Source organism: Anas platyrhynchos, chromosome 1 (assembly GCF_047663525.1).
Source record: "Anas platyrhynchos isolate ZD024472 breed Pekin duck chromosome 1, IASCAAS_PekinDuck_T2T, whole genome shotgun sequence".
Taxonomy (NCBI): Eukaryota; Metazoa; Chordata; class Aves; order Anseriformes; family Anatidae; genus Anas; species Anas platyrhynchos.
Genome location: NC_092587.1, coordinates 45,074,047 through 45,089,295, shown reverse-complemented (window position 1 = coordinate 45,089,295; position 15,249 = coordinate 45,074,047). Strand labels below are relative to the sequence as shown.

Sequence of the window (15,249 nt, the reverse complement as noted above, 5' to 3'; positions counted from 1 at the left end):
GCTTAAGAACACCCATAATAAGGGCCTTAATAATAAGGTCTGTCTTTTGCTATGTTAATGTTGGTGTAGCCTCAATAATTGTGAGCCTCAGCTTTAAACTAAAAACCTCAGATTGTTAGACATATCCCATAAGCTTTTCAAAAATGCCAAAACTTATAGCAATCAGTTAAGGTAGCCTTGTTGAATAAGCGTTATCACATCCCACAAGAAAACACAGATTCATCAACATCAGAAAGTACTTAACACTGTGTTTTGAAAGCTATTCATTTCACAAACTAGACAAGGGCCAGCTCACGTTACTCGTGCTCAGTTACTAGACACGTTTTTTACTTTAACCTGTAGCATTGAGACCAGTTCACTTCCCTTCTGGTACAGCTTGCTAAACGGTGCTATAGGAAGGGAACTGTATCAGTGAATTGAGTTCAGTGATTTCCTGCATGCTCACTCAAGGCAGATGACATCTTCGTCCAGCATTCCCATTCTCCCAGTGCTCAGTTACTGTCTTGCGAAAACAAGACTTCTGCATCAGCATTCCCAGCTATGAAAGCTCACAGACAGGGCGGAGGACAATTACTTCACTGCTGTTTGATACATCATCTTTAAGGGACGGGCAGCGAAGGGCTTGGAAAGGGAATTGTGCTTTCCCTGTGCACCGTCGGCACAATTGCCAAATGGCAATCTGGCATTTGGTTTTCTCTATTAATTAACAGTAAGATAAACGCATTTGAAATACTATAAAAATAGTAAGAAACATTAAAAAAAGGCAAAGTAGTATGGGGCCGACTTCTCAAGCAATGCTGAATTTATAAAAGTAAATCCTGAGGAACAGCAACACTGCAGTAGCGTGACAGATGAGGTACCTGCTAGGCTTTTGTCTTTCTTTACAAACAGAAGAAATTTAGCTGTGGCTTTTGGGAATCGTTGTGCACTTCGCGTGCTTGCATAGTTTCCACGACTTCCCAGCACAGGGCCCTGCCAGCCCCCAAAACCTTCCAGGGTGACGATTTTTAACCTCCCGCTGCCCACGCCGGGTGCAGCCGAGTTCCCCGCACGACGCCCAAGTTGTCTCATGGCTCCGGCAGCGCCGCCGCCAGCCTCCCCGGCCACCCGGCCCCACCGGGCGCTCCCACAGCTCGGGGGCGGCCGAAGATCCGCAGGGACCCCGCGCCCCCCGGCCCCCCCCGGCTCCTCCCCGCTCCCCGGGCGCCCCCCGCGGCCGCCGGGGGTCGTCCCTCAGCGCCCCCCCGGGCACGGGGGACTCGCTCGGTGTCCCCCCTCCGCCGCCAGGCTCGGGGCCAGCGGCTGTCACGGCGGGGAGAGCCCTAACGAGCCGCATCGCCCCGCTCCAAGCCCCCGGGAGGCGGCTCCGGGTCTCCCCTCCGCCGGCCGAGCGACGCCCGGCCCCTGCTCGCCCCACGCCGTGCCGGGCCGCGGGGCCTCTCGCACGATCCCCCCCGCACGCCTCAGCCCCCCGCGGGTAAGGGCGCTGACCTGGAGAGATGCTTCAGGATCTGCTTCTTGATGATGCCCGCCATGGCGTCCGCCGGCCCGCGCCCCTCACGACGACCGGCCGGCAGCGGGGCCGCGCCTCATCCCTCCGCCCGCCCCAGCCCGAGCCCGAGCCCCAGCCCGAGCCGCTCGGGCAGACCGCGGGGCGCGCAGCCGCTGCCGCCGCTCCCCCTCACTCGGCGCCCGCCGCCATCTTGGCTGCAGCATCGCCTAGAGACGGGGGGCGGTGGCACCGCCGCCCCGCACGGGGAGAGGCGGGTCCGAGGCGGGGCGGGAGGGGGGCACCGCCTCCCCCCGGTGCCTGGCGACCCCCTCGGGAGGCCGCCCGCAGCCTCGGGTGTCCCCCCGGTCCGTGCCGGTGTCTGGTCTTCGCTCTCCCTCTGTCCCCGCAGTTGCCCCGCGGAGCTTGCCTCCCCCCTAGCCCCCAGCCCCAAGCCACCGACAGTGGTCGGTGTTTGGGTGGAAAACCCGTCGTGAAGGGGATCGAAAGGTGTAACGTGTACCACAAATGGTTCTAATATGCGGCAGCGAAGAATTCTCCAGATGAAATGCTCATTTGCCTACATGCACTAATAGCTGGCGTAATACCTGCACATTGCGTGCTCCCCAAGTGTCAGAGCTGTGACAGATCCATCCCAGAGGTCGTTCACAGAAGCAAAATCTGGTGTTCCTCTAGTTTTCCAGATAAATTCCATTACTCTAGCACTTCTGTTCACCTTGATGAGCCAAGTGATAACATTTATCCGTTTTATACCTCTCTTTACAAGCAATGCTCGTTTACAGCTACAAAAAAAAAACATTCCTAAAATTTGTTCCATCTGGGATCCCCGAAATCGGTCCAAAATGCTGTGCCAAGCAAACCAACAATTCCAGCAGCAGTAAATTTGATGCTGTCAACTCTTCTTCCATAGGAAGTTGTCCAGGCACAGCTCCTGCTCCTGGGCCCCTTCCCAGCCCAGCCATGATCCAGGATGGCTACAGCTGCTCCATGCTGCCCAAAAGGGACAAAGCAAGAAATGCTTACTGACATAAACACAGTGCTATGGGAATTCATTCAGGTGCGTGTACACGTCATATTTCCCCTAAACTCAGTTTCTTGGTACTTACTCAAACCCCTAGACTTTTAAAATCAGGCTCTTCTCCAGGTGATATTTAACGGGGTATCCATGGCAAGTATAAAGCCTACAGGTTATGATAATTTTATGAGGATAGCTTCTCATGCTGTGGCAAAATTTCTAAGCAAGTTAAAAATTAAATGATTGGTAATAGTTTTGTTCCAGTAACCATCTTCTCTGGGGCTCCCTCATTTTAGAAAATGTAATTTGAGAATTTCAGTGGTGGGTAACCAGGTACTCTAAATAATATTTTTAATCGGAAATAAAATAAAATAAAATAAAATAAAATAAAATAAAATAAAATAAAATAAAATAAAATAGCTAAAACAGACATGTTTTTCAGATGTGACCTCTTTATGAAGAACATTTGCTGGCTCTAGAATATACTCTAGAGCTGGAGAGGAAAGACATCAGACACTATTTTCTTTGCTTCTCATATACATAACAGATTAATAATTTACAAGCAATGAACCAAAACCCCAAGGATCTTCAAGTCAGATATATGAAGCAGTAACAGATGAAAAAATAGGTCAGGAAATTAACGTTTTCAATTGATTTTTCCAGGCATTTAAAAATCAGTCAGTGCATAATATTGACCTCATTATATTATTTAAAGAGATTTATAAAGTGGAAATGAGCTGCTAGCACCTTTATTCATGTTTTAAGTTCAATATTCTTCAACTAGAAAAAAAAAATCTTGGAATTCTTGGAGAAATGTTGTTTATTGTGATAAATTAGTTTCCCACCACTGAAGAAAATACAGGGGACAAGGTAAGCAGGACCTGTGCTGTGTGTTCTCCTTCAAGTGTTCTGCTCACATAGGTCTGGTAGAAAAGGGTAAGTCCAGAGGACAGGCTGATTGAAACTGAAAACAGAAATATTCCTGCCTGGCAGGGTTGATCTGAGTCATGACTTCACTTTCTCCCCAGTTTCCTGGAGCACATCAAATGGAGGAAAATGCATAGATCAGCCCCTCTTGCTTGGAGCAGAATATCTGGTACTTTTTAGATCCTGACACAAATTATTATCAGGATATCCCCAGACTATATTAATTAGACTGTGGCCTGATTCTTCAAATCACAGTCCCATGTTTTCAAGCAGATGAATTTCTGGTAAAACACTCGTGCTAATTAGACCACAGCTATGTGAAGATGATGCTTAAAACAACATTGCAAAGACTGACTCCTGCTCTGAATGGAGGAAGGCAATCATTTATGAAGAAGCTTGTGAGAGTGTCATCAACTGTCACCTTAATAAAACCACAAGCAGGAAAGAGTGGTTTAGTCTTCCTGACTACTTCGCCCTTAACGTTGCTATGTAGGTTAAGCTGAGGCAGGGGAAGTTTAGGCTTGACATCAGGAAGAGGTTCTTCACCAAGAGGGTGGTTGCATACTGGAACAGACTCCCCAGGGACGTAGTCACTGCACCGAGCCTGTCTGAATTTAAGAAGTGACTGGACTGTGCTCTTAGTCACATGGTCTAAACTTTTGGGTAGACCTGTACAGTGCCAGGAGTTGGACTTGATGATCCTTATGGGTCCCTTCCAACTTGTGATATTCCATGATTCCATGATTCCATATAGCAAACAAGGCTCTTTGCTCTTGATTTATCATGTTGAACCCCCATACAACAAGAAACAACAGCCACAAGAGAAGAAAAGAAGGGGAGGCTGTAGTGGCAGATCTGCGTGGTCACAATGGACCTGCCTGATGAACCCTGGGCTGTGTCTGTCCCTGGCTGGCTCCACCAGATCTGCTCCTGAGAATTGCCTTCTGTTCTTGGCCTTGGGCCTGAGTCATCACCAGAAACCTGCCTGATGACCTGGGCTCTGGGTTGCCCCCACAGCCCTGCCCTGCCTGCCCTACTCCCTGACTAGAGGTGGTGGGACAGGCCTGGGCTGGGAAGGTTGCAGAATCTACCTCAGCTCCTGGCTTTCCTCCTTCACAGAGCAGCTGGCCCTCTTGGCAAAAACAAAGAACCTCACTAATGGGTGTGTCCGGGGTAGTAAAATGATCTCAAAAAAGAACTTTGGCTCATATTTACCACAGATAGTTCCTACAGCCTATCTGTGAACTCCTTCCCTTCAAGAGAGGACCCAAGAACCCAAGGATGTACAGCATTTCCCATCAGGCTGCTTGCTCATCTTTCACCATCAGCTAGGCAAAGAAAGGTGCACTGTGTTCAGTTCATGGATGCCAAGTCCAGGATGCACTTCTGGCGTCAGGGTCAAAGAATGCAATAACTTATTCCTCAGGGATAACTTCTGAATGCTTTAAACAACCTGCACATTCACAGTTGGCACTGTTTGACCATTCTGAGGCCGTGCATTCCCACAGAGCACAGCAAATAAGCAGTTCTGTGCTTTGCAGGGGGTGTGCAAGTGGAATCCAGCTTTTCATGTGGTCATGTGGATTCCTTCAGTGTGTAAACTGGAATGGAATACAGACAGGGAAAAATACATAAGTAGAATCAAAGTAACTTCAGAAACATGAAGAAAACAGAGGAATTAACAAAAATATTTTTTCCATCAAATGAGGCAGTAGAAGATGTGGAAAAAGAACAAATAAAACATGACCCATTAAGTTCTGATTTGCTTGCAGTGTGTGCTTTTTCACTTGCTGCATGAGAAATTCAGCATGGCTTTGTATGGATAATGGAAAAAAAAATCCAAATATGCAAGGTTTGAGTAATTTGGTGGACCATTGCTCTAGGTTGAAAACCATCACAAAATATGAATATTAAGCTACTGTATGAGACAATGTACAAAGTTTGCTACCGTGTAAAAGTGACTTTGAAGGTCATAATTTTGTGTCCTTGCTACGGTACTGACTTTGTTAGGTACTCCATTAACAACAAAGAAGTTTTATCAGAAGTGCCATGCAAATATCTGGGTGAATGTGTAAGCATATACAATTTATATGTAAGCAATCTGTCCCCAGTTAGCAACGATAGTAATAATAATAATTAAAAAAAAAATCTTTACTTCCTGGAGATTTAAAATATTTACAGACAAAAATGTAAGTGAACTGTTAAGGGCCTGATGTTTATTTTATGAGATCTAAAAAAAAAAAAAAAAAAAAAAAAAAAACAGCTAACTGAATTCAATACAAGTCATTACATGATAACAGATCATAGTCTAGTAGAGCCGGAGCTGGTATCTAAAAGAGGAAAAGGAATTAATTAAATTCTGGCTTTCTCATTTAATTTCATAAAACAAAAGTTAGCAATAGCTATAATGAGTTTGTCTCTTACTCTGAGAACTTTATATTGTTAATAAAGTGTAAGGTAACATTTACATGTACATGATTTTAAGAAGAATGATGGCTGCAGCCCGTGGAGAGGAGCCCACGCAGGAGCAGGGGCCTGGGGGGGGAGCTGCCGCCCACCCGTGTGGGACCCGTGCAGGAGCAGTTTGCTGCTGGGGACGGACCCGCCGCTAGGGGGCGCTGCCGCCACGCAGCCGCAGCGAGCCCCAGACCCGTCACTTCCCCCGGCGGCAGCTTCCGGCCGTGGAGGCGGGGCGGTTCCAGCGGCACGGCTGCGTCCCGGCAGGCAACGCGCGCGCGCTGCTCCTCCGCTCTATGGTAACCACAGAGACCCACGGCGGTGGCGGATCAATACTGGGACGGCGGCGGCCGTGGCGCCGTGGGGAGCATGGCCACGCTGGTGCTGGATAACGGCGCCTACACCGCCAAGATCGGCTACAGCCACGCCAACGTCAGGTCAGCCCCGTGCCGGCACTGCGCCTGCGCACTGCGCGCCGCGAGGCCCCGCCCCCTCCGCCTGTGGGGGAGGCCCCGCCCCTTGCGTCAGCGCCGGGATTGGGGGGGGGGGGGGGGAGGGACGGGGTCGCCCCCCGGTAGCCCCCGGCCCCCAGCGGGCTCCAGGCGGCCCCCAGCCGACCCGGGGCGCGGCCGGTTGCGAAGCGCGTCACGGATCCGTGCCCCTCTCTCGCAGCGTCATCCCCAACTGCCAGTTCAGGTCGAAGACGGCGCGCCTGAAAACCTTCACGGCCAACCAGCTGGATGAGATCAAGGACCCCTCGGGCCTCTTCTACATCCTCCCCTTCCAGAAGGTAACGGCACGGGGTGTGCGAAACGCGTTGCCCTGCGCTGCTGTGTGCGCCTGCTGGCAGCCTTAACTCTGTGTCACACCTTTATATAAGAGTATATATGAATATATGAGTAGGTAGCAGTATGAATGAAGTAGGATGATTTAATGATTGCCCAATGTCAAATCACGTATGTCCTCCTCTGTAAATACAGCACCTGTTGCCACAGCTTCCCCATCCCTGCAGGTGTTCAAGGCCAGGCTGGATGGGGCTTTGGGCAATGTGGTCTGGTGGGAGGTGACCCTTTAAGGTCCTTTCCAGCCCAAACCATTCTGTGATTCTGTGATGTCCATGGGAGATATTTCTAACATTGTTTATTTCATGTTACCTTTACTCTTGGCACAGAATTGTGACAATTTAGACACTTTTACTCTCATATTTCATTACACTGTCAGATCATCAATTGTTTGACTTTTTTTTATCTCTAGTAATTGTTTAAAGAGTGAAGTATATTTTTATTCTCTAAACAGTGCTTTTTTTTTTTTTTTTTCTTTTCTTTTCCAAAATTCCTACAGGGTTACTTGGTTAATTGGGATGTCCAGAGGCAAGTTTGGGATTACCTTTTTGGAAAAGAAATGTATCAAGTAAGAGTCTCTCTTTTTTTTCCTCTCTTTTTTTTTTTTTTAATAATCAATTTGTGTAGGTTAAACATTGACTAGTGGATTTAACATAAGTACATCAAATATTAAATAAAACTGCCGAGCTTACTATTCTCTTTGAAAGTGACTTCCATTAGAAATCACAAGGATTTATTTTTTTGTAAACTGATGAAAAATATGACTTTGAGCTCTGGTATAGGAATTTCAAAAATGTTTAACTTTTCAGTTTTGTGTGTATCCATACTGAGGTCAATTTACGTATGTTGATCTTAAGTTCACATCAATATATTTAAAAGTTCACATTTGTAAAATAAATAAATAAAAATATTACAGACAGATACAACGTGCTTTAGAGATTAAGAAATTCTTCATGTAAGTGAGTGATGAACTAGGTCAGTAGGCTGAAAGACAGACATGATATAGCTGTATCTTTGGCTACCGTTTACTTACAAGGAATAAACTGAATTTATAAAATATAAATATATGAAATGCATTTTTTCTTATTTGTCATAACAACTGGGTGTAGCCCAAGATGTGCAATACAACTTCTCTTTTATTTTTTTTTTAACTATGGTGTATTGTTACTTACTCTGCAAGGTTGTTGTGTTTGTTTTTTTTTGTTTTGTTGCATTTGTTTTTTTAGTTACAAAGTGTAACCAGATGTTGTAACCTATGTTGTAGGATACAGTATGAAAGTTATGCCTTAAAATATCTTAATCTTCATACTTAAAAATATACAGTTCTGGCTTTTGATATTTAGCTTTCATTTACATTTTGGAACTAGATTCCATTTAGTCACTATGTTTGGGGCCATATGTAGTTATCGTGAAAATAACTCTACGTGAAGCTTTCTCTAATGGAATTCAAGGCATTAGCAAATGCAGAAAGTCCAGGATCTTTCGCTGGCCTTGTGAGAGGTCACTGTGAGTTCTGATGGTTCTGCTTTGTGCTGGACTTTGTCTTTGGTTAATAGATACATGTACATGATTTCTTGATGCAAATGCTGAGCTGTTGACAAGAAATCTTGCTGTAGTTGATAGAATTGGCGTAAAATAGCTTTTATAAGTATTGTAGTGGTTCTTTATGGGTATCTTTAAAATGTTACATTACAATATCTAAGGATGGTAACAGGAGCAGAGTATATCAGGAGGTGCTCCCTTCTACTATGTTTTAAACCATTAATACATTAAATTTTATCACTGCTCATAAAGTCTTTACAAAGGAAAAAGAAGTAAAACTTTATAAACCTAGCTTCTGCTAACAGATATGGCAAGTGATAATCATGTCTTCAAATTTACATAGTCTTCAGTTGCTGCAAAATATCATAGTGGATTATTTTAACATTTTTAATGGCAGTCTTCATGTATTTTTCATAGGTGGATTTTGTAGATACCAACATTATCATCACTGAACCTTATTTTAACTTCAGTTCAATACAAGAGTCCATGAATGAAATCCTATTTGAAGAATATCAGTTTCAAGCAGTTCTTAGAGTAAACGGTGAGTATATCCCCTTTTATTTCACTTATTATTTTTGAGGTTAAAATTCCAATTATGTTTAAATGCATACACATACAAATTACTTAATTTCCTTCCTGGCTCTTGAATAATACAATACTATGTGTACTCAGACTCAATTAATATTTTTTATGGAAATTGAACCTTTATGTTTAGCCTACTTTTTTAAGAGTGTCTTGTATATAATTAAAGCAAATATGGGAAGAGAAAAAGATGGTAGAGATAATGAATATATTTTGAAATAAGACTTTGAGGAAGTCTAACAGAGATTTGTGTGGAGACTTTGACAGTGTTCCTCTTTTGGGAGTGGTGGTAATTTTTAATTTTGCTTTGTATTAACAAAATGCAGCATTGTGGTCATGAAATGCATTACCTTACAGGGAATGGTAAAATAACATCTCAAGCCTTTAGAAAAATAGATAGCCCTTTAGACTGTTTTGATAAATTGTGGTGTGATCAGCCTGTTTAGAACATAGGAGAGGGAACAGAACGGACACTGGAATCCATGAAAAAGAATAAAGGGGAAGAGGATATACAATGCTTAATTTTATCCACTGTCAAACTTAGTTCACCTGTTGGCTGTAGTGTTCTGTATTGAGTTCTTAGAAGTCTGAAACAGGCATTTAAAATTTGAAGCACTTTCATATCAATGTGAATTCTAAAAGTGTATATTCATGTAAAGTTCGAATTAAATTTTCTGTTTTTCAGCTGGAGCTCTTAGTGCACATAGGTATTTCCGGGATAATCCATCTGAGCTATGTTGTATCATTGTGGATAGTGGATATTCTTTTACACATATTGTACCATATTGCAGAAGTAAAAAGAAGAAAGAGGCAATTATCAGGTAAACGCTATTATTATTTTTTTTAGGGGAATTGTTTGTTATGCCTGAAGTTAATAATTACAGAATTCCTTGTGTTACTTTTTTTTATGTAGGATTAATGTTGGAGGAAAACTCTTAACCAACCATCTGAAGGAGATAATATCTTACAGGTAAAGTAAGAGATTAATTACTGACCATGATCTTGAGACTTGACATACAATGTGCGGGAAGTTTGTGGGGATATTCTTTCTGGTTATGTGAATTTTAGATTAAATGCTGTTTAAAGGGGATTTTTGTCTATTATTATCTGCTAACTCGCACCTTGAGCTTAGGCCATCAAAAAAAATAATTAAAAGCCAACAGCCTAATTCATCACAGTGCCAGGGCTTTTGAAGTTGCTGAGGGTGTGTGCATGTTCACAGTTATAAAAGTTCTTATATATTTTCTCAAACGTTTCAGTAGTTCATAAGTTAGCTGTCAAATAAGTCTTACATTTTGATTCTATCTACACCACAAATGAAATTCAGGAGAGTTGACTTTTTATTAAGATCCTTTAGCTTGGGACTTCATCTAGGTAAAGAGATAGCAAAGGTATTACACCTTTGCTATTAAAAGTAATTGCAGAGTTATGGCTATTCTTCTTAAGACAGGGCAAACACAGGTAGATATTTGTGTTTATTAAGTTGCTATGTAATGAAATACTAAGTTCTGTTATATCAGGTATGCTTTTGTAAATTGAGTGCAAGCTTTAGATACCAGTAGATTTCTGTGGTTTGAAATTATAGTAACCTATCTCCAATGCAAAACTGAACAGGTAATACTAAGAATTCTAATTATTCTCAAACATCTTTTTTGTTATTGTTGTTTTGTTTTGCACAGGCAGCTACATGTTATGGATGAAACGCATGTAATTAACCAAGTCAAAGAAGATGTGTGTTATGTGTCTCAAGACTTTTACAAGGACATGGAGATTGCCAAGTATGGATACAATACTATTAATTGTGAAAGTTGGTACTTCTGAATAATTATTTGTACAGAAAAAAATATATCCTGTAAATTAGAATTTTTTTCCAGTTAAGTCAAGAGAAGTCTTGCCAGTAAAAAATGGTTGGGATGTAGAGCCTGTTCTTTATTATGTTGTGTTTTGCATTCTTCTATTTCAGATTGAAAGGAGAGGAAAATACTGTAATGGTAGATTATGTCTTGCCAGACTTCAGTACGATCAAAAAAGGATTTTGTAAGGTAATAATGGTAGAGATTTCAAGTATTTTTGGACTGTTTTCCTCTGCACAAGTACACTCCTGTTGGTTAAAAATACTTCATTTTTTCTAATGCTGCATTGTAACTTCTTTCTGTGCTGTTCATTAACTGGCTAAATTCTCCAAATGCCTGAGATAAGCATCACATGCTTTTAGATAATATTGTGCATCATTTGAACAATGAATGATGGTGTAGGCTCTGGCTTCCATATTCTGGTAGAAAAATGACAAACCGTTATCATCTATTTTTGTTGACTTTGTCAAAAGGATATATTGTTTCTTTGGAAGATTCCACATGTTCTCTAACTACTCAAAACTAAGAATTTATTTAGCTTGCAGTCTTCCTGAAGCTTATTTGTTTACAGTAATTCACGCACACAAAGATAGCAACTTGTAGTATACATCTAAATATAATCATGAAGCCAAATGCACTTGGCTATCCGCAGATTTCAGATTGTTGTCAGTGCAAACTTTTAATAACAAGTGTATTTAGTCGCTGCATTTGTGTTGATTTGGTTGCAACAACTGTCGCTAACCACTGTAGCTAACCTACGTGCTGATCTGATGTTTTTTTGCTACCTCCATCTTCTGGAGGTAGGTTTAACCTTCTGAGAATCCTGTGAGCTTTGTGGAAAAAACAGATTCTGAGCAGTTACCTAAAGGTTTTCCTCTAATTTGCATCTCAGATGAGAGGGAAAGTAGGCAGTGGGTTACTCATTTCCTTAGGAAGTTGGCATGAAAATGAAATACTACTTCTCTGGCATAGCACTTTTATGCTCTATTATTTAAAACTTGCAGCTTTCTGTAGTTGTGCTGTCACAGATCCTACTCTCAATTATCATGTAATATTGTGCCTTTTTTATTTGTTGAAGGAATTTTGCTTTGCTTTGTTTTAGTAAGTGTCTGAATTTCATCTAAATGCCCTAGTATGTAGAAAGTTCAGAGCTGTTTAGTAGAACAGCCTGGAAAAACTTCATAGGAGTGAAAATTTAACACGGTTATCTTATTTACTGAGTTGGCCATAGTTTCAAAAGCAGTCCCTGTATCTTAAGTGTCACTCTTGCACATATTCACTGTATTTTGCTTGGCAAAACTGCAGCTGATAAGTTGATAGACTGAAATTTAATACCACAGTTTGTATTATTCTTAAAAGACTTTGTAGGTAGTATAACTTAATGTAGAATATATGGCCTTCCACTGCAGTACATGAAAAAGATTAGCTAAACACTCCAGGATATAATTTCTTTTCCTAAGCTGTGGTTACTATTCATGTCTTTAATTTAGCCAAGGGAGGAGATGGTGTTAAGTGGAAAATACAAGACTGGTGAACAAATACTTCGTCTAACAAATGAAAGATTTGCAGTTCCAGAAATACTCTTCCATCCTTCAGATATTGGTATTCAAGAGATGGGAATTCCTGAAGCTATTGTTGATTCTATTCAGAATTTACCTGAAGGTATAACTTCAAGTGTGTTGAAATTTGTTGTTGTTCTTGTGTTTTTGTTTGTTTGTTTGTTTTTTTCCTTTGGCTGTTTTAGATTCTTAAGACTCTTTAGATGCTAATACTCTCAATATGCCAGTTATTAAGATGTGAACTGTTCTGTCTTCTGTTACGTGTCACATACCCTAGGACTGATTATTGTCTACAAGATGCCGTGTTATACCAACACAGCTTTGTGGTGGTATATAGATAGGCTTCTGTTTCAGTTAATCACTGTATACTGAACTCTTCCCAACATCCTTTACTAACGTGACTTACATGTCTCCAATGGTAGAATATACCTGAAATTATTTTTGTGTTTTAAAATATTTCTTCACTGAAAGAAAACTCAAACTTAGCAAAGCCAGTCCAGTCATTCAAGCATCAAAGTCTAAAACTTTTCTTCCTACTGTGTTTTTCAGTAGTATTAATGCTTTCATGTTACAGATTATGTACACTAATATAGTAGTAACGTTAATGTTACTACAAAGAAGACTTTATAGGTTTTGTGATAACACAGAAGTACGGAGGTTCTGAGGCTATGAAATGATATATTTGTTTCTTTAAGTACAAAATAAAATCCCTTTTGAAAGGGAAATGTGTTGGTAAACATGCAATCTCACAGACAAAACATTGTGATTTTTTTAGACTTTGGCTTTGAAAATTAACGAACAGACCGATCACTTTCCTGTTTTGCATTAAAAATATTTAACTGATGTGATCACTATATGATCACTTCTTTGAGTATTTCTCACTCCATTTCCAATTCCTAACAAATTTGAGAATAAACTTCAATTTCTAAATAAATCTTTAGTCTCTAATTACAGATTTATTTATTATTTTTATTTTAAAGAAATGCAACCTCATTTCTTCAAGAACATAGTTCTGACTGGAGGAAACACCCTTTTTCCGGGCTTCAGAGATCGGGTCTATTCTGAAGTTCGATGCCTCACTCCAACTGACTATGATGTTTCTGTTGTTCTTCCTGAAAAGTAAGTCCTAAACTGCACAGAGTACGCGTTTTCTTATAGCAGAATAAACTATGAAGTAGGATTTATTTTGTTGATAAAAGCATAAATAATACTTAAATTAATCCCCTTAATTTAAGTGAACCAACATTATACGAGAAATATATTTTAATCTGGTGTGTTTTCTGACAAACAATTTATTAGAGACTACCTGCTTGTCTGTTACTTGGCCTAATGAAGTTAAGCACACAAGTAGGTGTTTCCAGGAACAGTCCTATTTACATCAGTAAGACTGTAGTTTCATCACGAGAATTGGATACATAAGTATGCACAATTAGAGTTTAGTCCTTTACTTGAAAGAATTTTCAGCATAGAAATGCTGGCATGTCATTAGTATTGTAGCCACTTCATGAATTTGGAAGGGATAACATCTTTGCACCAAGTGAATTTATGTTTGAGCCAAAACAAGTTGTCCTTGATAGTACAAAAAAAAATATTAAGGTATTACTAGAGAGTATTTTTAAATATTAAGGAATTGTTATCTGTGCAAATAAATGCAAAGACATCTCTATCTCCTTCCTCATAAAAGGTACTTACTTTGTTATAAAAAGGGAAGCCACTTAGCACTGGTAAAATTTGAAACTGTCTCAAAATTTGCCTGGTGCTGGATGGTTTCATTTAGCAATCAAAAAATATCTTTAAACAGTCTTTTCTGATTTTTAGATTTTTTTTGTTAGGTATAGCTAAATAATTGCTAGAAATCATCACAGCATACTTTTATATTTAAATGAACTTGCATAAAATTAACAATAGTTTTATTCATTTTTCAGCCCTATTACTTATTCTTGGGAAGGTGGGAAGCTCATTTCTGAAAACGATGACTTTGAAGACATGGTAGTAACTAGAGAAGATTATGAAGAACATGGGCACAATATCTGTGAAGAGAAATTTGATATATAAGTAGCATAGTTGCTTATATTGTTATTCCAGTGTTTTACTCAGAACTGTGAACTGTGGCTTGTTCTCTGTCAGTTAGGATTGTGTTTTAGCTTTCCTGTACTTAACTGGATTGGGGAAAATTCATTTTCAGAGTTTAAAAATAAAGTTTTACAAACCTAATACTATGAAATGTGTGTGTTGCATTTCATTACGTTCTCATCTTTTACTGATAGCTTCGTTATATTCTTACTGCAAAAAACTGATAGCACGAGGCAATAAAAATAGTGAATGCTCTTACTGCTGTAATACACATGTTAAGAAGTAATTAAGATACGTTAATTTTTTTTTTTGGGGGGGGGAATTTTTATGAAACTGACTGGACATTAAACATTTCTTAAAAGGTCACTCAAAATTGCCCAAGAGTAGTCTGAACACTTCCTTCTTTTTTAAGAAGGGGGTTTGGGTTAGTGGGTTCTTGTTTTGGAGAGCAAACAAACCTCTTCCCCTTCCTCTCATCTTTTGGAACCTCAACCAGGCTTGTCTGAGGTGAACCAAGTTTGCAGCTCTGGCTTAGCTAATCCTATCTGTGTCCTAGACCTGCATTTCACATTAAACAGAAATGCCTCAGCCTATACTTACTAGTTCTTTTTACAATGCAACTGTGGCATCAGAAGAAGCTCCTTTACTCTGTCATCAGTGCACATGGGGCAGCAAAGAGCAATGTTGACAAGCAGTAGCCAGATAAGAGAGCTGCGCTAGTGTGTGTTGCTACACCTGGCTGCCTTGGGTGTCAGGACAGAGTTAGGCACTCAGGGTGGGTAACGGATGGGCTGACACTGATCTTGATGCTAACCAGCTCATGACTGTAGGTGAATTCTCTAGTTTGGCTGGTGATACTCAATGGGCTCAGGAATGGCCTATTCCCAGC

The 15,249-nt window shown here is 40.9% G+C and overlaps 2 protein-coding genes across 3 annotated transcripts in view; one reads left to right on the top strand and one right to left on the bottom strand.

Moving 5' to 3' along the window:
* The window catches only part of BLTP3B (bridge-like lipid transfer protein family member 3B), a 54,695-nt gene extending 53,023 nt beyond the window's left edge, over nt 1-1,672 (bottom strand). For both annotated transcript variants that reach the window (XR_003495793.3, XM_027452528.3), the window contains exon 1: nt 1,492-1,672. Coding sequence is in view for 1 of the 2 variants with exons in the window: in XM_027452528.3 (XP_027308329.2) it covers nt 1,492-1,535 (44 nt within the window). In the remaining variant the exon portion in view is untranslated. The remainder of the gene's footprint in view (nt 1-1,491) is intronic.
* A 4,435-nt stretch (nt 1,673-6,107) lies between these two features.
* Nucleotides 6,108-14,501, top strand: ACTR6 (actin related protein 6). Its single transcript, XM_027447450.3, has 11 exons — nt 6,108-6,346; nt 6,582-6,699; nt 7,251-7,319; nt 8,711-8,834; nt 9,561-9,696; nt 9,789-9,845; nt 10,555-10,653; nt 10,839-10,917; nt 12,219-12,390; nt 13,268-13,406; nt 14,213-14,501. The coding sequence occupies exons 1-11, from the start codon at nt 6,279-6,281 to the stop codon at nt 14,340-14,342; spliced, it is 1,191 nt and encodes a 396-aa protein (XP_027303251.1). The 5' UTR covers nt 6,108-6,278; the 3' UTR covers nt 14,343-14,501.
* Nucleotides 14,502-15,249: the final 748 nt, after the last annotated feature.

Coding starts and splice junctions, on each gene's coding strand:
- ACTR6 (XM_027447450.3), top strand. CDS start 6,279: ATGGCCACGCTGGTGCTGGATAACGGCGCCTACACCGCCAAGATCGGC. Junction 6,700..7,250: donor ACATCCTCCCCTTCCAGAAG/GTAACGGCACGG, acceptor AAATTCCTACAG/GGTTACTTGGTTAATTGGGA. Junction 9,846..10,554: donor AAGGAGATAATATCTTACAG/GTAAAGTAAGAG, acceptor TGTTTTGCACAG/GCAGCTACATGTTATGGATG.